Raw genomic sequence first — 24,042 nt, 5'->3', positions numbered from 1 at the left:
TGAATATCAACTTCTCTCTAATCCTCTGAATTAAAAGGAGTGCTTTCTCTGATTATAAGACAACAAACTAATCTGCTATAGACTGGGAAGACAGCTAAATTTAAAGTACAACTGAGCCTCAAACAACATGGGGGACAGGGCACCAAATCTCGGCAGAGTCGAAAATCCATGTATAGCTTATGGTGCCCCTCATCCAAAGATTCAACCAATGACGGATCATGTCATTCTGTATTATTTATTATTGAAAATACCCCCATGTAACTGAACCCATGCAGTTCAAGCCCATGTTGTTTAAGGGTCAACTGTAATCATGAAATAAAAAAGAAAAATACTGCCTACATTGCTTAAAGCTGTGGTTATGGCAGTAGAACACACTCTGGAACTATACTGTCTAAAACAGTAGCCATATGTGACTAAAGTAACTAAAATGTTCACTCCTCAATCATGCTAACCATATTTCAAGTGCTCAAGAGATATGTAACACAGATAGTGGCTACCATAGCTACCAGGGCAGGCCAAAGCTAGTAGTCAGTGTTTACCATACTGGATAGTGCAGATTATAGACTATTTCCACCACCACAGAAAGTTCTATTAATCACCATTGCCTGAAACGTTCATGTTTTCAGGCCTCTTTTAGAGCCAATAAAAACTATATACTCTAAGCAGAGCACAGGGATGTATACAACAAAAAGGATCAAGTCTACAAAGACTTGTCAATGCTCATTGGCACTAACTTTTTAAGTCATAACTTTAAAGGTATTCCCCTAATAATGTCTGCGGAGTAGAATCTTTGTACAACAGAAATAAATCAAGGGGTGATCTTGGGAACTAATATACTAAAATGTTTGTTTCTTACGTACATAAACAGTAAGTCTGTCCTTGGAAGCCATCTAAACTTTACCAAAATGACCAAATTTCACAAAGGAAAAATTTTTCAGCTCAAGTATGATGACCCTTTAAGAAGGTAAAATATTAAAATTTATGTGTGTGTGTATATATACACTCACATACATAAACATATATATATATATATATATATATGCTCAGCAAATTTTTCCATCATTTTTTCAATTAAAATCATAAATACAGGTGCTCTATGGCAGTCAGATATATTCTAGAGTGTGTTGAGAATACACTCATTTTCAACATATTCATATATATAAAAGGTTTTCAAAGTACTAGGCAATGTATGAAAATCAACTCCAGAACAAAGAAAATTAGCCAAAATCTATGCAGTTATAAATGTCAAGTTTCTGAACATCAAAAGCGAGACAAAAAATGTTTATGTCCCTTGAATTCCAAAAAGCCTGTTATTTTTGCACAAATTGCCAGGAAAACTATTCCTGGAGGGTTGTATTTCACCTTAAAACTAATAACTGATAAAAAATTAATCTTTTCTGTAATACCAATTATATATCAAAACCACCAATTTCAGAAAAGATAGCAACTATTTCACAATGCGGCTAAAGATAGAAATTTAGGTTTCTAAACTATCAGCTATCAGTAGCATCACTGACATGTTATCCTACAAATTAACTAGCTTTCCTAATTTAAATGATAAAAAAAATATAATTGGTCTTGGTCTTTCCTTCATCTTAGCACTTATTTAGTACTTAACACATTCTGCCGTATGCTGTTTTTTATCTTTGTATGTATCTTTCCAACTATACAAACTCTGAGTGTGATTACATTACTGCTATGGATCTCCAGATTTCAGAGAGTACTCAGTATCTTGAATACAGTACACAAACATAAGTATTTGGTGGGTTCATTCCTGAGTACCAAAAATGATATGAATTTCCAATTACAGACTCAGTTATAACTATGACCTTATTTGATTACAGGTCTTTCACTCTATTTTAAAAATAAATCTAACTATATAGTAAAGCTTTTTTCCTTTCCCCCAATGCACTGATGGTTTACTTTCATTCCAGTCTATTAACTAGAGTTCTAAAAGATACCACATCTAGGTTGATAAACGAACTAACTCTTAATATTAGTATTACAGAATCTTTAAATATTCACCTGTTTTCATCTCTAGTAACTGGGAAGAACTAGTAAGGGCCTACAAGGTTAACTCAAGTTAAAAAAAAAAAAAAAACCCTTAAAAATAATTCTGAAATAGGATATTCTAACTAGCATAAAAAATACATGCAAATTCTCTTTGTGAGGAAATGGATGATTCACTCCCAATCCTTGGATACATATTTTTTATGAAGTTGCTTTTTAGACTGTCAATTACTTACACTATTCATTAAAGTTTAAAATAAATTAATGTATTTTACTGGTATCTACAGAATAATTATAATTTATTATCATACCTATTCCATTTCTTTCTGACAAACAAGTTTTTCAAAACCATGCTATGTTATATTTAAAGATGACATTATTATATAACTTACACTGAGAGTATCACTATACTTTACCTGAATATTTTTGCAATTAAAAAAACACGATTTTTATTAAATTGGCGTTTCTCCTAATTCATCTCAGCTAAGTTTTATCTTATTTTATTCATGATGTAGTCAGCCTCTTTAAGATACACATAATCTTTGCACTAGAAATATCATGGAACCTTAGGTTCATGGGGTCGCAAAGAGTCAGACATGACTGAGTGACTGAACTAAACTAACACAATTTACACACTGACTGACTACTGGAAGACTACTTTCCAAAAATCATAAAGTGAGCCCTTTACAAATAAACAGCTCACACCATAACCATATCCTCATTTAAATGGTGGTGTGTTTAAAATGCTTAAAAAAAAAAAAAATGGAGAAATCCTATGTGGTTGTCTGGAGTTAGCACAGTTCTTTAATATTCCACCAGGCAGAGAAAACAAAACTGTCTACATTTGTTTAGTGAGTGAGATCCAAAGAATGAAAGGATTTATAAAGACTAAAAAGAGACGGTTAAAAAAAAAAGGGATTAAGAAATATCAACATGGAGTGAGAAGGTAAGCAAAGAATACGTTTATGGCAAGTATTATTCAAGGGGAAAAAAAGAGGTTAGAAAACACAAAAGAGAAAACGTAAAATGAAATGAATTCTTTCTGCAGGTGGGACTACACGCCCTAAGTCCATTAGCAAGAAATGTTACTTCAGGGAGCAAAGGAAACAGAAGGGGAGGACCCACTAAAAGCAAAGGCGCTCAGGACAGATTTCCAGACCAAACGCTGCTTTTAAATGGCTGCCTTCTCATCTCTATATTTTAAATACTGGTTTAGCTAAGCCATACTGCATATTGTAAATGATGCATTACTGCAGAATTAATCAGGAACATGATCTATGAAAGACAAAGTTCCTGATTGTAATGCAAAACTCAGAAAAATAATCGTCTTAAATACCAAGGGAAATATACAGTAAAACAGTAATTTAAAAAATAAGGATTTTGCTACTTTCAGGAACCAGGTTTTAACAAGGGAAGAGATTTATCTCTTCAAACCTACCATGCATTCAACAGCAGTTATTTCATCAAATGGTCTTCTTTTTGAATTTCAAAATATAGGAAAATAACTTGGGTAATGGAGCCTTTAGATGCAGAGATTAATAAAAGCGTATGGTGCAATAACATCCCCGGAGACAGGAACAGCTACCCATTCCAGTATTCTTGCCTAGAGAATTCCAGGGACAGAGGAGCCTGGCGGGCTACAATCTATGGGGTTGCAAAGAGTTGGACAGGACTGAGTGGCTTTCACTTTCACTATAATAACATATACATGGTTTAATGAATAAGAAACACAAATTTTCATCCATATTTGTATTATTAAAATAAAGCACAAGTCTTTTGAATAGATCTTTGTTTAGAAATATCTCTAATTCAAGCCACAGAGTCATTATATCTGACATAATTAAGGATAAAAAAGCTTAAGAATTTCAATAAAAATTTACTCCCAAGATTATAAAGAAGCTTTCTTACTTAGGAACAGTGGTAAAAATAAAAATGCTTTTGTTCAGCATATGGAGGTCAAGAAATTCAACAAATATGTACATACAAATTCATATATATTGTGTATATGTTATCACCAACTGACCATGAAAGTCACTTGGTTGTGTCCGACTCTTTGCAACCCCATGGATTGTAGCCCGCCAGGCTTCTGTCCATGGAATTCTCCAGACAAGAGTACTGGAGTGGGGTGCCATTTCCTTCTCCAGGGGATTTTCCTGATCCAGGGATCAAGCCCAGATCTCCTGTACTGGCAGACAGATTCTTTACCGTCTGAGTCACCAGAGAAGCCCCCAGCTGACCATACACTACCAAAAATTAAATATTCTAGTTCTGCATCATTTACTAAGTCCTAGTGATTAACTTTCAAGCAATGCAAAATAAAATATACCATATTTCAATGAAATAAAATCATCAAACTGGTTTATCAAGCTGATATCCTCAATAAGTTCATCACTAGGTCCATATTCGCTCATGCTGAACACTGTTTAAGGTGTTGGAGAAAGATATTGAATTAATTACTAATTTGGAATAGGAAAAAAATAAAAAGCTAACTTGAGGCCTTTATTTACATTTATATAACTGCCCTAAAAATAATTTTCGTGATTTAAAATTGGCTAAACCAATCTGATCATTTTGTTTAAATAATGCAACATAAGACATGCATGGTGCAATAAGCTCACAGTCACATGCAGAGAAAGTCTAAAGAAGCTTAAAGATATAGAGAAACTGGAAGAAAAAGAAAAACAAAACTATTTAATAAATGCTTTCTTCAGACTGACAAAACAGGTTAGAGGTCTGTTACAATGCATGCTAAGCTTGGTGGAATTTTAAAATACCATACCTTAGGGGTGATCCGATGAGCAATGTAGGAGGGGTAGGGTTACTCCCTGCATTGTGCCGGCGCCGAACTGCCTGGCGCCTAAATGTGCTGCGTTCACGGCGAAATGACACCGTCTCCTCGCTGGCCTGTGCTGCTGCATCAAGACAGACTTGGGTCAAACAGAAGCCTAGGTCGGAGATGTAAATAGCAGCTGAGCCTGTCCGCCCCATACGACAGATTAACAGTGAACCTACGAAAACCTTTGGCTCAGTTAGTCAGGTTCCCTTTACTTTGAGGGTGAGAAGTTAGGGACTACACCTTTTGCTATAGACAATTGTTTCTTTAAAAATGCTTCTAATTATCTGGCCTCACCATCTTCTCTTCAGCCTCAATTTTCTATTTTAAGATCTGTTTATTTTCAATCTTTTTCTAAAAGTCTTATTTATAAAGTCCCATATTCCTCCATTAGCCCTTTAAGTCAGCCTTAAAAGTACCGTATATATTATATTGGTTAGTTCTGAGTAATGAGAAAGGGGCATTAGTTTCTTCCTTTCATGGAGACAGTAAAAGCAGCAATGATAGTACTTGTGATGACAGGAGTCTGGCAGTGCATTTATCTGACACGACCCTGTGCCACAATTTTGGCAGCATTAAATGAAATGGCTGACTGCTAAACTGCACAGCTAGTTTTTTAAATTCAATTCAAGGTAGCATGAGGATATGTTAAGCTGTAGTTTGCTGCCAAACTTTATTCAACTTCATGCCCCCACACTGGTTCCCTCAACACTAGGAAGCAAATATAAACAAAACATCAGCAAAAAAATTAGAAACCCATAGCTTAATCCAAAAGCAATAGCAACAAACTAAAATCAAATATATATATATATAAAATGAGAAAATAAAAAATACGGCTAAAGAGAATTACATAAAATTTCACAGAACCATGACTGATTTGGGTTTCTAAAGCAAAATGATGTTTATCCATTTGACTCTTAAACAACTGCTGTCTATAGTGATCTAAATATTTTAAGAATCATTTTGATTTTGAGAAAGGGCATTTTGATGTTAAATATGAATAGACACAACTTGGCCCATAAAACATCTTTTTTAAAAAACAACAAATGAAAATCCCTTCTCATTTGAAAAAGATGAGGTGGATTACAAAATCAACAGTGTTGTATTTGGACTTCAGTTCTATGACAAGTGTTATTGATATTTTAAAGGCTTTATTAATTTTCATCAGTATTCTGCTCAGCAATGGCAATCTCCATGATGTTAAAGGTTGATTTTAATAAAGTTTTCTTTTAAATGTTTACATTTTTATCCCTTCCCCAATGAATGTTCTTTGTGTAATTAATTGATTATAACTAGGAATATATGGGTTACCCCCAGAAGGTATGGACTTCTCTATCTTTAGGCAATGTTTCTTTTATTAAAGGAAAGACAAGCACAGAATTATTTCACCCACTTGGCAAACTTCTTTCAGTAAGAAGCGTTAAGTCACAAATCACAGGTCAATAATTTACATTATTACTTTCTTTTTCAGCACACATACTCCAGTGACATTACAGGCCAGACAACTAAATCAGAATTAAACTTCGGGGCTTTGAATCCAAATCAAACTTGACTCTGGAGCTAATACTTCTTTTCTTTCTCTGGTTTTATTGTGATACAATGAAAACTCCTTTAATGTAAAAAAAGCTGTTACTTGTGATGCAGAAGCTCATGTATACAAAAATTATATATGACCTGTGAGAACAAATTAAACTTGAAGAAAATTAAAAGTTCAATTTACCAGATTCATGAACCACATTTTAAACGCTCCAGAGCTGCATATGGCCAGTGACCACCTTTACTGAACAGTACAGATAAAGACATTTCAATCACCACAGGAAGCAGTACTGGGCAGTGTGATCTAGAAAGTCAAGGATGCCTGTCTGTCACTATAATCTACAAAGCATACTGTGTGCTTTACCTATCCCTGACAACTAAGTGCTGGTTACTGTTTCCCAGCACTTAACAACTTAACTACCCCCAACAACCAGCACTGTCACTCAGAAGAAAACTGACACTGGCAGGGCAGTCACTGGATGAAGGATAAAACCAAGGGAAGGAAACAAGCCACGTGAAAGAAGAGAAATTAATAGTAGCCAGGACATGGAAGCAATCTAGATGCCCATCAGCAGACGAATGGATAAGGAAGCTATGGTGCATATACACAATGGAATATTACTCAGCCACTAAAAAGAATTCACTTGAATCAGTTCTAATGAGATGGATGAAACTGGAGCCCATTATACAGAGTGAAGTAAGCCAGAAAGATAAAGACCAATACAGTATACTAATGCATGTATATGGAATTTAAGAAGATGGTAATGATAACCCTATATGCAAAACAGAAAATGAGACACAGATGTACAGAACAGACTCTGTGGGAGAAGGCGAGGGTAGGATGTTCTGAGAGAACAGCATTGAAACAAGCATACTATCAAGGGTGAAACAGATCACCAGCCCAGGTTGGATGCATGAGACAAGTGCTCAGGGCTGGTGCACTGGGAAGACCCAGAGGGATGAGGTGGGGAGGGGGGGGGGGGGGGATCGGGATGGGGAATACGTGTAAATCCATGGCTGATTTATGTCAATGTATGGCAAAAACCACTACAATATTGTAAAGTAATTAGCCTCCAACTAATAAATGGGAAAAAAAAAAGAAGAGAAATTAATGAGTGACTTGTATATCTGTTAATGGTTCTTAGATGTCAGTAAGAACTTGGGTTATAAAATTTTAAGTCACTATTTTAAACCTCAATTCAAGACTTATTTTTTGAAATTATATTGAAGAGTTCTATTGTATGATTGCAATAAATTATTGCTTAATTTACAGGTCAATTCACTTAAACTATCAAACATTCTAATTTAAGAGTTTTGTTTCAACCAAAATAACAGTTAAATTCATCCAGATAGAATTTATAGAGAAAAATTTAATCCATAAAATGTACTAAAATTATTCAGAAGTATTTGAAAAAAGCAATACATGATTATGGAATAGTGAGAATAGGAAGAAAGCAAATAAGAAACAGTGTTCTTTACTATCCTCCTTCTACTGAGGACTTAATGAAGTTAATTTTAAATATAAGCTAGTTATTCCATAATTCTGGGACAAAAAGACAAAACTACAGTGTCCCTTTGTAGTCAATATAGTCTTTGGTTTCTCCAGAAAATACTTTTTTTTCTATTAATATACTATTTATATTGCTATCTGCAAAATAACTATTAACACTGTTATCTTAATAAAACAGTTTTAGAAACATATCAAGATAAAATTTTAGACATACATAGGACAACATATTAAAATGGAGTTATGATTGCTGCCTATTTCACCCTCTGTCGTCCTCTGTAATATTCAGGGTATAAATATCTAATGAAAAAAGAATATTCAATGTTTATTAGAGTTGTCTAAAGCTTAAAATAACTTACTGTAAGTATATTCAATCACATAAGTATGGCTTTACTTGATGAAAATTCACTTTCACAATCCAACTACAAAAAGCTCTTTCTGAGTCCTTTAACTTTATAAACAGAAAGAAAACAACAAAAAAATCTTTTAACTAGGGAACCAGAGAAGGAGAAAGAAAACACTTTACTGCTTAAAACTCAGTATCCCTGGTAAAGAATAAAATTAATTAGTACAGTGAGAGTATAAAATGTAAAAAGTAAAAATCTAGCACTCTAGGTACAACTAAATTTTATGCATATGTAGGTAAAAGAGAAAAAAAAAATCACATTCAACTGATTCAAAGGCCATGAATGACAAGACATATATAAAATACTTTCAAGGACATTTATTTAGACAAATGTGAATTCAACATTTTTTAAAAATTTGAGTCTTGACTTTCTAATGATTTCTTTGTATTAAAAAGACTTCAAGAAACTGAATTATTATCTAAGTTGAAGAGAGAACTTCAGATAACTTAGTTCTACTTCTGGAGTAGTGATACAATCATTCAACTAAATAAACATTTACTGAGCACCTAACGGCAATTCATACACAAGGTACAGATATACTAAGACATTTTCAACAGCTGTGGACTGATCTATTCCGTGAACTTTCAGATGTTCAAGCTGGTTTTAGAAAAGGCACATGAACCAGAGATCAAATTGGCAACATCCACTGGATCATTGAAAAAGCAAGAGAGTTCCAGAAAAAATCTATTTCTGCTTTACTGACTATGCCAAAGCCTTTGACTGTGTGGATCACAATAAACTGTGGAAAATTCTGAAGGAGATGGGAATACCAGACCACCTGATCTGCCTCTTGAGAAACCTGTATGCAGGTCAGGAAGCAACAGTTAGAACTGGACATGGAACAATAGACTGGTTCCAAATAGGAAAAGCAGTATGTCAAGGCTGTATATTATATTGTCACCCTGCTTATTTAACTTATATGCAGAGTACATCATGAGAAACGCTGGGCTGGAAGAAGCACAAGCTGGAATCAAGATTGCCAGGAGAAATATCAATAACCTCAGATATGCAGATGACACCACCCTTATGCCAGAAAGTGAAGAACTACAGAGCCTCTTGATGAAAGTGAAAGAGGAGGGTGAAGAAGTTGGCTTAAAGCTCAACATTTAGAAAACTAAGATCATGGCATCTGGTCCTGTCACTTCATGGCAAATAGATGGGGAAACAGTGGAAACAGTGGCTGACTTTATTTTGGGGGGGCTCCAAAATCACTGCAGATGGTGACTGCAGCCATGAAATTAAAACACACTTACTCCTTGGAAGGAAAGTTATGACAAACCTAGACAGCATATTAAAAAGCAAAGACATTACTTTGTCAACAAAGGTCTGCCTAGTCAAGGCTATGGTTTTTCCAGTAGTCATGTATGGATGTGAGAGTCAGACTATACAGAAAGCTGAGCACCGAAGAATTGATGCTTTAGAATTGTGGTGTTGGAGAAGACTCTTGAGAGTCCCTTGGACTGCAAGGAGATCCAACCAGTCCATCCTAAAGGAGATCAGTCCTGGGTGTTCATTGGAAGGACTGATGTTGAAGCTGAAACTCCAATCCTTGGGCCACCTGATGCAAAGAGCTTACTCATCTGAGAAGACCCTGATGCTGGAAAAGATTGAGGGCAGGAGGAGAAGGGGATGACAGAGGATGAGATGGTTGGATGGCATCACCGACTCAATGGACATGGGTTTGGGTGAACTCCGGGAGTTGGTATGGACAGGGAGTCCTGGCATGCTGCAGTTCATGGGGTCGCAAAGAGTCGGACACGATTTAGCGACTGAACTGAAATGAAAGATCACAAAAAAAAAACAAAATACACACCTCCCACCTGAGTTACTTCCCATTTATCTCAAATGAGTTAAGGAAAATCCTACACACTCTATATTGACTTCTTTTACGTACAATTTTTTTTAATATGGGGGTATTAAAAGAATAGATCATCAGTTTGTTTTACTATGTGAATGAAAACAGGAAAGCATTAAAAAGCACTAATATGGGACTTCCCCAGCAGTCCAGTCGTTAACACTTTGCCTTCCAATGCAGGGGTTGTGGGTTCAATCCCTGGTCAGGGAGCCAGGATTCCCACATGCATGCAGGCCAAGAAACCAAAACATTTTTAAGTGGAAGCAATTAAAAACAAAACAAAACAAAAATGGAAGCAACACTGTAACAAATCCAATAGAGACTTTAAAAAAAAGCACCGATATACTTTCAGGAGGACTGGGGTGACACAAAAGAGCAGGATTTGGTGAGGTAGGAGGTGAAGGTTTTTGTATCTCAACAACTGGAAAGTTATGAGCAAAGATACATATAGAAAACAATGCCACTTAAAAATGATGTGTCTCATTCAGCTGATCACTTGAAGGATTCATATGTAGTTTTGTTACTTTCCAGTTGTTACACACTGCTAAAGCTGGTCTCTCCTAATAGCTCAATCACTATTAAATGAATAAAAATTTAGAAAAAACTCCTCAAGAAAGGTGTTGTTTTCAGTGAGGAGTGTCTACTGTAGGAAAAAGGAGTAAATTTGGAAAGATCATGAAAATAAAAATATGTTTTGGTACCACAAACAGATCACAAGTGGCTTAAGAAAATTCTTTAAAGAAAAAAGATGAAAATGTGAAACATATACATACTCACATTTCAGAAAACTAAGTACATATGCAAATATTCTGAAATACACTGAAATATTCTTCAAGGTAAAAAATTATTTTACTTTTAAGTTACTATATGAAGAAATGCACATTGAAAGAATTCTTTTAAAGGAAATATTCTAGTCTGGGCATGATATCCATTTTTTCCTTTTCTTACTTTCCATGTCAGTCAAGAATGATGCTAATATCAGCATGCAAAGATTTTGTTTTAATATAAAAACAAATGCTTATAAGCATCATTTTCTGGGAGACCAAAGAACAAGAACCTACTGCACAATTTCTAAGCATTCATTCTGAATTAAAATAATTTCTATCTATGAAAACATTTTAAAGGACTACATTATTCTTTGACCCATAAACCAACAACAATAGCAAACAACAACAAAATTATTAGCTGTACCGAGAATTTGCATATCCTTATTGATACTTTCCATAATCCCAGGCAGTCAATCAAATATGGTTTGGTAGACAAAATTACATGGTACTCTGGAGTCATTATCACACAGAACAGTTCCTAAAAGACAAAGTTTAAGGATTACTTACTTTCACAGGTGGTTCCTACTCTTTTTTAATCCTTTGTGAATGGTCTGACAGACCCTCTCTCCTGGAAAACTGCACTCAGCAACATTTTTGAATACATCTTCAGGAGATTCACCTAATAAGGCGTCATTAGTGAAGGATATATATTTGAAGTGACATATTTAAAATGGAAAACTTCCTTACAAATGATTAAAAGGCATCAGTGTCTTAGTTTTCATAATAAATATACAAAGAAGTTTTATACATGGAAGCGTGTTAAGAGTCTGATCATTAACTGTGAGATGACCTGGATAGTTACTGCCACTGGTTTACAATTGAGGAAATTGAGACACAGGTTTAATAGCTTGCCAGACTATCCAGTTAGGAATTAGAGATGGCATTAAAATGTAACTGTTAGATTCCTTATACAGAACATTACTGGTATTAGAAAGAATGGGTTGATCTGGGGAATTTGATATATAATCCTTATTTGCCTCTTTAACACTTTTTAAGAGAAGATAATTTTTCCAAGTAACTGAAGCATCCAAACCTGTTTATTATGTCTAATGAACACTCTTTGATGTGGTTTTATATGCCTAAGCTTTCTTCTCATTATAGACTAAATAAAATATAAACTTTCCTTAGTCACATACACATTTATTAGTGAGTTATACTGCAATACAGCATTAAGTTATGATATTATGATGTCCTTGAACAAACAGTTCGCCCCTGCAGTTAATGACCTCCTACCATGTGTTTCTGGCACTGGTTCGTATGGTTATTCCAACTTCTGTAGAGTCAGCAGTGCATTTCTTCTGCTGCCATCAGTTTTAGCCTTGACAGGCACCCCTCCCTTTCTATTTATTTTCTTCTTCTAACTTCCCATGTGAACTGGGAAATGAGAAAATTAAATCTATTAGAATTTAGAATCCCTCTATTCAGTAAAAAAAAAAGCTTTAATTCACATACTCTTTTTGGTTCAGTGGTCTTTGTCTTTTCTTTCAATGATACTTAGGATCAAATTTACATGTATGGTACAAGCCCTCATAAACTGTCATCAAGAAAATTTGGCTTTTCTTTATATAGTGACAATCCCTTGAGAGAAGACTATCATTCGCTCCCAACACAAAAATATTATAACAGGATCCTATTTCATGCTTACAGAACCCAACTATCAACATTTAAAATAATTTTCTCAAACAGAAAAACAGAGGTTAAGAAATTGAGGAAAAAAACACAAATAATGGAATGAACATAAATCTTTCTTTTTTGATTGTTCTTCACAAAAAAATACAAATAATGGAATGAACATAAATCTTTCTACTCTGATTGTTCTTCACAGTCTATTGAATCAGGCAGTAAATAAGATTAAGTGACCCAAAAGAAAACAGGATACTCTTCTATCATATAATTTGCCTGTACTTTTTTATTTTTAAAATACCAGTCATAAGTTATTAAAGATATGCTTTATAATTATAAAAGAAAAATTAAATGCAAAAACAAGAGATCAACAACAGAAAATATCTTAGCTTGAACACAAAACTGTTTTCCTACCTAAGCAATCACAGAACATTACTGATGAAATCCAATTTTAATCAAAGTATTAGATTAATGGTGAGAAGTCCTATGAAAACAATCACGTGTTATGTGAATGAGTATCAAAAGATAGGCTATACATGTATGGCTGCCAAGGTGAGATTAAAATCTGTAATATTATATTAGATTAATGTTTTTCTTTTTGGTATTATGTAAGAAATTAAGAATTTAGATTTTTTATTTTTACTATTATTTAGTTTCAAAATGGCACAATGAGAGTATCTCTAATGTATTTCTATATTTAATCATTTTCTTTAGGACAGGATACACATGAGTAGCAGAACAGACTGGTCCGTGAAACAGAAGTGAAGTCAAAGTTGCTCAGTCATGCCCGACTCTTTGCAACTATACAGTTTTGGAATTCTCCAGACCAGAATACTTAAGTGGGTGGCCTTTCCCTTCCCCAGGGGATCTTCCCAACCCAGGGATCGAATCCAGGTATCCTGCACTGCAGGCGGATTCTTTACCCACTGAGCCACCAGGGAAGCCCAAGAATACTGGAGTAGGGAGCCTATTCCTTCTCCAGCGGATCTTCCCCACCCGGGAACCAAACGGGTGTCCTGCATTGCAGGCAGATTCTTTACCAACTGAGCTATCAGGGAAACCCAGTGAAACAGAAACATCAGCGCTATTAATATGCTTTTACTACGTGCCAGGCACTGTTGTAAGCATTTTAAATCTATTAAAGCCTTAAGTCCTCATAAAAATCCTATAGGACAGATACCACTATCATCTCCACTTTAAGATGTGGACGTCAAGGCTTAAGAAGGTAAGCAGCTTTCCCGGAGTCATGACTACAGTAAGCCCACATACTGACAGGGATGTTTGATGCCATGTCTCTATATTAGGCAATCCCCTATTTTAGTTTATTTTAGTAAAGTACACTTCCTGAGTTTCATCCTTCCACGGGACCAACACAATTCAGCTTAAAGATGAGACAAAAGAAATCACTGAAAAGCTCAGCAACACATCCAAATTCATTAGGATAAAATCCAATGGTTAGTATGGCTATACATTATAGGTAATGTGTAGTTAATGTATAATGTATGCATTATAGTTAATGTGTAGCCATACGCATGGTCAAGCTGTAGCCTCTGTTGTACTGACACATTTCAGGAGTACAAAAGTAGAATAGATGGAGAAGAAAAATGTCTCCTAATCAACGACAAAAAAAACCACCCCAAAAACTCACAATAAATGTAACCTAACACATTTTACAAAGTATTTGAGAGTCTATATAACTTTTAAATAATGAAAACCAAAATACATTGCCTCCCAGTACCTCCAATCTTCCAAGAAACCAAGACTGTAACAAAATGAAATGAAAACAAACTAAATATAAATCCAATATATTTAAGCAGTTTAGTTTTGTTCTTATTTTTATTCTAAACACAATGAAGCTCACATAAAAACAGTTCCAACAATGTCTTCCTTTGGCAAAAAAATGATTTTAAAGCCCACAGATGATTAAATTTATTCCACCAAAGTGAAATGAACGGAAATTTTTTGTTCCTTACTTTTTTTTTATTAAACGGTGGATGGTTTGCTTTTTTAAAAAAAATAAGAACACAAACAAAACAAAAGCTGAAATCTGGAAAAATGAGGGCTCATATTTATCAAAGAGCAAATAAGACCTCATGTAACTTTTCCTAAAAAAAACAAAACACCCCACATTTCCTATGAAAAGGAAGTGGTATCTTTAATAAAAAAGCATAAGATGTACTATCTTTTTACTTACATTTCAACAACATTTAGAACAGCAATATTTTTCTATCATTTGCATGTTCATTCTTAGAATTTATTTTAATCACACTTTTAATAAAAATTAAGCTATGATTTAAAACCCAATGGTTTCCTGCATATCACAAACACACATGATTTGTGTGAGAAATCACTAAAAGCATTTCAGACCTGTTACAAAAAACAGATTGACAGCCACATCAAAGACTCAAGAGAAGTTAATTACTATATTGTTACCAGATGATTCTAACCACTTCAGATATAATCTAGGTCTCAATATTTAAGTCAGACTAGTTTCTTCCTTAAGCACTAAAGATCACTTTTTACATTCCTATTAGAAATTAATCTTTGTTATAAACTATACCAAAAGAAGCAAGAAAATGTTTACCACATTATGGACTTAAAAAATTGTGGGTAAAATTAGAGTTCTTTGAGAGAAAAAGCATGTTCCTTGTTTCATTATGTTTGTGCAAACAAAAACTCAGCTTAACTTTTCATAGAAGACTAAATGTTACTATACCAATAGATTATAAACTATAAAGCCAAAAACATAAGCTTTATTAAAGGATATGAGGTAGATGAGAAAAAAGTCATGTGCTACCAACAGAGGACTTCCTTCTTCTGATTCTATTCAAGAACGAGACTCCATAATAACCAAAACAGAATAAGCAAACTATTCTGGGCAGGAAGAAATACCAAGAGACAACTCTGAAATAAACAAAATGGCCAATACACACTAACAATACAAAATCACCTACTGAATTTTGCCCAATCCCCCATAAACCAGAAATCAATAAGCTAGTACTTTAACCAAAGCACTATCACTGTTATCACAAGGAGCATCATATATCCACTAATGGATAATAAACCACAAACGTAGATGAATAAACTTCAATGTGAAGTCACAGAAAAACGGTTTAATGACTAAAACTTGAGTAAGCAAGAAATAAAACCTAAGACAGAAAAAAAGAAAAAAGCCATATGTTTTCAAAGTACACAGAGCTGAAGTAATATTTAGAAAAATCTTACGTAACAGGTTGAGAGATCTCATTCTCAAAGTTCAGTGGCACACACTGTATAAGAGATAACTAAAAATGGTTTGGGGCCCTAATAAAATTCTACATTTTGTTGTTACTGTGGTTGTACAAAGGAGGAAGGGGACCAATTTTTTTGTTATTCCTGGTAAAACATTAACAGGTGGCAAGTGGCTTAGAAAAGGTGAATACCATGAAGAACAAACTCATATATAACACAACAAAAAACATTTTCTCGGTGTTCACATCAAAACCTTTTTTAAGATAACCATCCTCTTCATGGAAAGAAAGTTTATTTTAACAACATAGTGGATATGGGCCTGTTAACACAAAATATACTCTAAGAAGCAGCACTCCAATCAATAGCATCGAAAATTGCAGAGATTCCTGGGTAAATCTCCTCCTGCAATTTACTTACCTCCGCTGACTGCGTCTTGCTCTTCGCCTTCAGGAAAAGCAACCTGGCTTGGCAAGCTATTCCTAGATCGAGTGACTGTCTCTAACTGGGAAGCCCGTCCCAATAAAGATAGCTCATCTAGCACCTCTCCCTCTTTGGCCTCCAGATCGGACTTTGAAGTGGTTAAGGGCTTTGCGCTTTCCGGCGCCATGAGCCTACTGGAGTCGTTCAGACAGGCTACCGTGCTGCTGTCCAGGCTCAGCACTCGGGCCCGCGTCTTGGCACTGTTTGTGCTGGAAGTCCGCCGTGCTGTCCGCTTTTTGCCAGTTCCCTCGGGGCCCAGGTGGGCCTTGTGTGTGTGCTCAGCGTCGGTGCCCCTCTCCTTAGGGGCGTGTTTGGTCTTCAGGGCACTGTATCTGCCCTCCGGAGACTGACAAGAGTGAGACGTGGTGCTAGAAGAGCTATCGCTGCTGAACTGGTGAGCAGACTGCACACTGGACGCTCTGCTCAAGTCACTTTGGTCACTGGAGTCCTCGTCGTGGCAGAATATAGCACTATGCGGCTTGGTACCAGAAACACCTCGAAAGGACACATAGTCCCTATGCCGACTCGAATCGAAACTGCTGGCCCGCTTTTTCCCTGTCCGTCTCCTGCCTGACTTATGGGCAGAGGCTGTCCGGTGGATTAGGCTGGAGGATTTAGGTCTCACATCCCCTTCCTTCTGCTTTCCACCAACATCTTTACTACCTTTCGAGTCCACTGACACAGCTGGCTTCTCACCCTCCTCCTCTTTGTTTTCAGCAGTCTTCCCGAGTGGTGTGTCCCCCTGTGAAGTGAATTCGTTTGCATGGGGGTTTTTATTGGCTTCTTCAGAGGCAGAGGTGCTGAGACCTTTCTGATTGTGCACGTCAGCAGAGCCGTTAGAATCCTGGGCCTCCTGAACCCCACTATTGGTGCTCACGTCCACGGCAGTCTTCTCACTGCTAGTCCTTCTGTCACCGGCACAGCTATTCTCGTCCTCTGCCTCAGCACCGCCCTCTCTCTTCTGACCGCTCTTCTTCGCCGCCTGGGGAGACTCCTCGTGCTCTGACAAGACGCTCTCGATGTGGGTGGAGCTGGTCTGCTCGCTTTTGTAGCTGCTGACGGTGCTGTGGCTGTCCCGGTCCGTCCCGCTGCAGTAGCTCTCCGTTGAGCCACTGCTGCGCGTGCTCAGGCTTCGCAAGCTGTCCATGCTTTTGTCTGCATTCAAGGCTTTGCTCTTCCCACTTCTGGTAGGTGGCTGAGAATTACTGTTTTTCAGCTCGCCAACCAGCTGAAACTCCCCAGGTAAACACGAATTTTCCACCAAGGATTCTTTGGATCCAGAATGAGGCTTGGAAGATTCTAACTCACTAACAGGATCCAACCCACGTCTCTGCTGATACAGAGGGAAGTCATTCAGTGAGGTGTCTGGAAAGGCCACAGCAGAGCTGGAAGTCCGCGGCACACCCCGCGGCCGGTGCTCTTTCCTGTAAGAGTGCGAGTGTAACGGGACGAGAGAAGCCACTTCCGTGTCACAGGCGTTGGACAGGGACTGCTCGACGTGGTGGTGGCTGTGACTCGGCAGGTTCACTTTGTCGCTGAAGTCCCTTGGCAAGTCCTGTCCACATGAGGACAAGGACGGCTGAATGGAGACGAAGGAATCATTGGAGACCAGGCGGAAGAGCTTCCGGTCAGCTGCCAAATCTGTTCCAAACATATATTTGGAAATGTTAACACAAATCTATAATCTGTTTTTCTACCATCTAACAATGGAAAGAATTCACAGTGTACCATAAATTACACATAAACTATTTCCCAAGTAGCTCACTGAGTAACAGTTGGCCAGTCATTCCAAAGGCCTTGTTTCCATTTCCCAGCTCAAGAAAGAAAGCATTCTACTAATGGAATGAACTGAACTTCCAAATCTTCAACGAACCTCAGGAAAAGTGCTATGGAGTATCAACAATAAAAGAAGAAGCAACAAAGGATTACATTTAAAACAGAACTGGAATGCTGTGTAAGTTCTGTCCCTAACTTACTAACTGGGTAAAGGTGGGTTACCTTTTCAAGCCTCTGTTTCCTCATCTGTAAAATGTGATATCAATCTCACCATGGGATAACTGAGTTAATAACATACTTACTTAACACAATGCCTGGCACAATTAATGGTAGCATCATTATTTTACCTAGCTAAATTTAAAATCTTTTTGAAAAACTAATATAATTGATTTTTCAAATCCACAATAACAGAGTAATCAGAAACAAACAAAAAAAAATCAAAAGGTTGACCAAGGCCCAGACCAAGGCCCAAAATATGGTATAATGATAGAAGATATCTTCCTATTCACAATGGTTGAAAGTATTAAAATAATAATTACACGGCAAAATACTACATTTTATCTTTTACCACTGACACAGCAATTAAAAATCCTTCATGGAAAAAAATACATATTCCCCCAATATCTGTAAGATTATTCCTTAACCCTTCATTTAGGGCAGGGATTAATGACTTATCATATATACTATACACACATAAAGATAGATAAAAATATAAATAAACCCATCTACCCACCTACCTACATTGTCACTTATCTTGAAATATAGACTAACAACCAAACTGTACAGTAGCTGATTTTTTTAATATACCTTTTAAACAGACAAGGATTGCTGAGTTTGCTGTTAGTTCAATAAAAAGAAATGTTATTCAAATTACTATTTTAAAAATACCAAGACAGGACTTCCCTGGTGGTGCAGTGGATAAGAATCTGCCTACTAATGCAGGGGACACAGGTTCACTCCTTGGTCCAAGAAGATTCCACATGTCACAGAGCAAATAAACTCATGTGCCACAACTACTGAACCCATGCACCCTAGAGTCTCTGCTTCACAACAAGAGAAGCCACCACAATGAGGACTCCACGCATTGCAAAGAAGGCCCAGAGCAACCACAAATAAAAATAATAAAGAAATAAATATATATATATTTAAAAACTAGATGACATCAAATACATTTTAAAAAAACACTAAGTCATACACTGTCCCAAGCACTTTCTGCTTCCCAAACTTCTACTCAAGTTGTAAATGAGGGTCTCATTAACCCACCTTTACTTATTGAACACACTGAAATCGCCCCCATCTGCACTAAGCATCATGTTCAGAGCAAGCATCGTTACAATAAATGCATCTGACTGAGATTAAATATTTCATTTAAAAAAAAAAAGAAATTTTATTGTCTTATTTGTCATAACTGCATAGGAAAAATACAGTAACAGAGTCTATAATAAGTCACTCTTCCCAGTCGTTACCTTAAATTATAAAAGCATAATTTTCCCCCTAAGATTAATATAAAATAAGAATGACTTCTAGAAATATTTATGGACTTCAAAAAAAGCTTAATGTAGATCTAAACAACTAAAAATCTAAACTAGAGATACTCTCTAGAAAGTACCAAACTGTGATTTATAAATGACCTATTAGGCTTTATCTTGTGTCTTAAAGTCCTCAAGGTAAGTGAAACCAATACTCTTTTCATCTGTTCAAAACTGTGCCACTGTAGATGGGTTCTTATATTCTCTAAAAAACCCAAATTTAAAAACCAGCCCTGTATTTACTTTTCTATAGTATTAATTTATAATGCTATTTTTAAAAACTCTCAATATATGTCCCTATTAAGCAATTATGGGGTGATGTAATATTCACACTTCAAGGATATTTTATAAAACAAACCTAACCGAGCAAGTAGCTGAAAATCCCTAATTCTAATATACAATAGACTTTAAAAAATACCAACTCCCAAGACATTAATGAAGCAGAAATTTAAGTTTTTCATTTTAAAAGACATAGTCAAATTTAATTTAATACATTTGTTTTTTTCAGTGTTGCTGAATAAATATATCATAATATGTTTGACTCTGTCAGGAAGAATTTTAGGTGGTTTTAGGAAATTTTAAGTAAACATGTTTTCTTAAGACAGTTTTTCTTCCTGGTAGTGATACTGTCAAAGACAGGATCAAACCAACGCAGAGAGATACTATTTTTCACCTAATTAAACTTTTTTCCAGTGATTGCTACTAGTAGTATTCAGATTAAGAAAGTCAACTTACACACTACTCATGTTGTGCAAACTGGTGCACCCAACCTTCTACAAAGAAATTTGGCGAGGTAATCAAAAACCTTCAAAAAGCCTTTGATCAATAATCTACTTCTAGAAATTCCTGCTAAAAGATAAAATCAGATATTTGTACAAGGTTCTGAAAAAGATTATTCATGAAAGGACACCAGAGATACAAGGTGACAGGTAACAGAGGAAGTGAGGATGAAGGAAGAGATGTGGAATTTTTCAGGAACGTAAGAGAAATAAAGCAGTTTGTTTTTTATAATTGCTGGGGATGATCTAGAAGAGAGGAGGAAGTTATGATTTTTGTTTATAAAAGTAACATGTTAATTCTATAAAATCCCATTAAGTATGAGGAAGAAGATTAACATTTCTGCCACTGAGATAACTGTTAATGTTTTTTGGTGTACCACTTTTTTCCTTTTTACTGTGATATAATTCACATTATCATAAAACTCACCCTTTTAAGAATAAAATTCAGTGGTTTTTAGTATATTCACAGATTTGGGCACTCATGACCACTGTCTAATTCCAGAACATTTGCATCACCCCAAAAAGAAACTCATAGCCACTATACTCATTTCCTTCTTTAGCCTCTGGCAATCACTCCTGTCCCTATGCATTTGCCTATTCTGCATATTTCGTGTAAATGGAACTATATAATGTGTGACTTTCGGTATCTGACTTCTTTCACTTTACATGTTATATTATGTATCAGGACTTTATTCTCTTTTATGGCTAAATATGGTATATTACTTTTAACATTCCTATGAACATATGCATACATACCCTTAGTATTCTCTTAGACCCTTACAGACTGGAATAATATTTTTAAAAATAACTTTATTCATTTAGTTTTCTGCCTCTGCTGGGTCTTTGGTGCTGCGCGGGCCTTTCTCTAGCTGTGGAGAGCGGGGCCTTTCCCCGAGTTGCAATGTGTGGGCCTCTCGCTGCGGTGGCTTCTCTTGTTGCAGAGACGGGCTCTAGGGCTCACAGGCCTCAGCCGCTGCAGCATATGGGCATAGTAGTTGTGGCTCCTGGGTTCTAGAGCGCAGGCTCAACAGTGGTGGTACATGGGCTTAGCCACTCCGAGGCATGTAAGACCATCCCGAATCAGGGATTGAACCCATGTCTCCTGCATTGGCAGGCAGGCTCTTCACCACTGAGCCGCTAGGGAAGTCCAGTCATATGTTTTATGTAGTGCCATCTTTTTCACCTTAAATATTTTCTCATAGTATTGTGTAATCTTTGAATACATTTTAGTACCTGCATAGTGTTATTATTAAGACAATATAATTTATTCAACCTTTTTATTGAATGTTTTTAGTTTTTTTTAAGGAGTTTTACAACAACCTGAGATGAAATTCACCAAAAAGTAGTCTATAGTCACTGTTTTCAATTATTATCCTCTGACATGTATTCTACTCCCAACCCATTAAGAAGTTATCAAGGTCATCAACACCCTCTGTGCTGTGAAGTCCACTGGTCAAGTCTCAATCTCATAACATTTGGCCTAGCAGCAACATCGGACAAAGCTGACCACTCTCCCCGAGATGTGGGGATACACCCCTCTACCTCACCAGTTGCTCCAATTCAGTCTCCTGGATCTATTTAGACTGCAGTGGTTCAGAGCTCGACCGTGAGAACGCCTTCATTTTTCTACTTATACTCTCTCTCTCATATGTTTCATCCACCTTTTCTGGCCCCATAATAACGAAAATTCATAAGTACTTGTAATTAGTTCCTCCATCTGCTACCCAGCCTCAGTACTCATACAGGGATGGACTAGAGTTCTGATTTTGGGTAGGGAAAACATGAATGAGGCTGAGGAGGGAAACTGCAGATAATCCCTTCTTAGAAAACATACATGACACAACCCCACAACCTCAGTTTTCTCCCAATCATTATAAATCAGGTTTATAAAATGAGTGCCAACTAGTCAACTAACTGCTAACCAACTAACTAAAGGTCACTGCCCTATAAATCCAAAGTGGCCAGAGAGCCAGAGGCGTCTCAGCTGATATTTAAGCCAGAATGAACAACCGCCACTAAGTGGCGCCAAACCGCAGCCAGGACGGACTAGATCTGGATCAGGGAACCCGGCGGCCTGAACTACAGGCCCAGCTAACCATACAGGCATTCCCTGTTAGTTCACGAACTTGCTATTAACCCAACCCCACATATGACATAACTGAATTTTTCCTTTTTAATTTATACACTGAAAACTCCTAAATTTAAAACCTCAACCCAGATATCTTACCTAAAATCCAAGCCTATCTAATTATCTACTAATTACTGCTGTTTAGAGGTCCTACAGCAACTCATACCTGATATTGCCAAAATGAACTCCTTCTCATGCCCTTCAGCATGCTTTCCCCACTTATAAATCACTCCTTCTCAGTTTCTCCTTTTCAGTTAATGGAGAATCCATCCTCCCCTAATTTAACCCTCAAATTTTAGAGTCATCTATGACTACTATTTCTTTCACACGCTATCTCCAAATCCATCATATCCTTTCATTAACATCTGCCACAGTCAGACCGGGCTTCCCTGGTGGCTCAGCTGGTAAAGAATCCGCCTGCAATGCAGGAGACCTGGGTTCAATCCCTGGGTTGGGAAGATCCCCTGGAGGAGGGCATGGTAACCTACTCCAGGATTCTTGCCTGGAGAAGCCCCACGGACAGAGGTGCCTGGAGGCTACAGTCCATGGGGTTGCAAAGAGTTGGACACAACTGAGCAGCTAAGCACACAGTCAGACCACTTCTCACTACCCTGATCTGTGCTCTGATTATTGCAATAATCTGCTACTGCATCAGCCTCTGCCCCTTTTAATACACACTCAAATAATACAGGAGCCAAAATGACTGTTACAATGTAATAGAGACGATGATACTTCTCTGTTCAAAACTCTATACAGCTGTTCATTTCATTGGAAACTGAAAGCAAAATCTCTAAAACGGCTTATAAGGGACTTCCCTGGTCCAAGTCCAGTGCCTCTGTGCTCTCAATGCAAACTAGATCCCACATGCTGCAACTAAGAGTCTGCATGCCACAACTAGAGATCCTGCATGCCACAACAAGGGCCCAGCACAGTCAGATAAATAAACATTTTTAAAAAATAAATAAAATAAAACGGCTTACAAGACTTTAACGTGGCCCCTCGCTCACTCCGTCCCAGCCACATTATCTCTGACAGGCATGTTCCTGCGCTGGGACTTCTGCCTGTGCTGGCACCTCTGGCACAGAGGCAGTCTCACTGCTCCCAAATATCTTGAACAGCTCACTCCTTCTTCTTCAGGTCTCTGCTCTCAGCAAGGTTTCCCCTCGACCATTCTGTAATATTTAAACTTACAATGCCCACAGCACCCAACCCACCACTCCGTAATCCGTCTCTATTACTGCATACACGTTTGATTCAGAGTAGCACATTTCCATACTAATAGTATGAAAGCCACAGTGGTAGAAAATTTTGTCTGTTCATCAACTGATTTCTAGTACTTAGAATGGTATCAGACACACATGAGTACTCAATAATAATTGCTAAATACATAGGGAAAATGTTACATGATAAAAGAAGTTATAAAACTGTATGAAAGCAGTATAGCATAGTGATTAAAAGCAGAATTTAGAACTGGATTTGAACTACAGGGCTGCTACTTTGCAGATAGGTGATTTGGGGCAA

The 24,042-nt window shown here is 36.8% G+C and overlaps 1 protein-coding gene across 6 annotated transcripts in view; it reads right to left on the bottom strand.

Annotated features, from left to right (window-relative positions):
• Positions 1-24,042, bottom strand: part of PCNX1 (pecanex 1) — a 172,086-nt gene that overhangs the window by 94,799 nt on the left and 53,245 nt on the right. For 3 of the 6 annotated variants that reach the window (XM_070469566.1, XM_020902962.2, XM_020902965.2), the window contains exons 6-7: positions 16,247-17,950; positions 4,790-4,922 (exon numbers count right to left, since the gene is read on the bottom strand). In XM_070469566.1, coding sequence (XP_070325667.1) covers positions 4,790-4,922; positions 16,247-17,950 — 1,837 coding nt within the window. The remainder of the gene's footprint in view (positions 1-4,789; positions 4,923-16,246; positions 17,951-24,042) is intronic. The other 3 variants (XM_020902966.2, XM_020902967.2, XM_020902964.2) reach the window with 2 other exon arrangements.

This window comes from Odocoileus virginianus, chromosome 6, assembly GCF_023699985.2.
Source record: "Odocoileus virginianus isolate 20LAN1187 ecotype Illinois chromosome 6, Ovbor_1.2, whole genome shotgun sequence".
NCBI classification, from domain to species: Eukaryota; Metazoa; Chordata; class Mammalia; order Artiodactyla; family Cervidae; genus Odocoileus; species Odocoileus virginianus.
The sequence above is the reverse complement of the archived record's forward strand: the minus strand, read 5'-3'. Positions and strand labels throughout refer to the sequence as shown.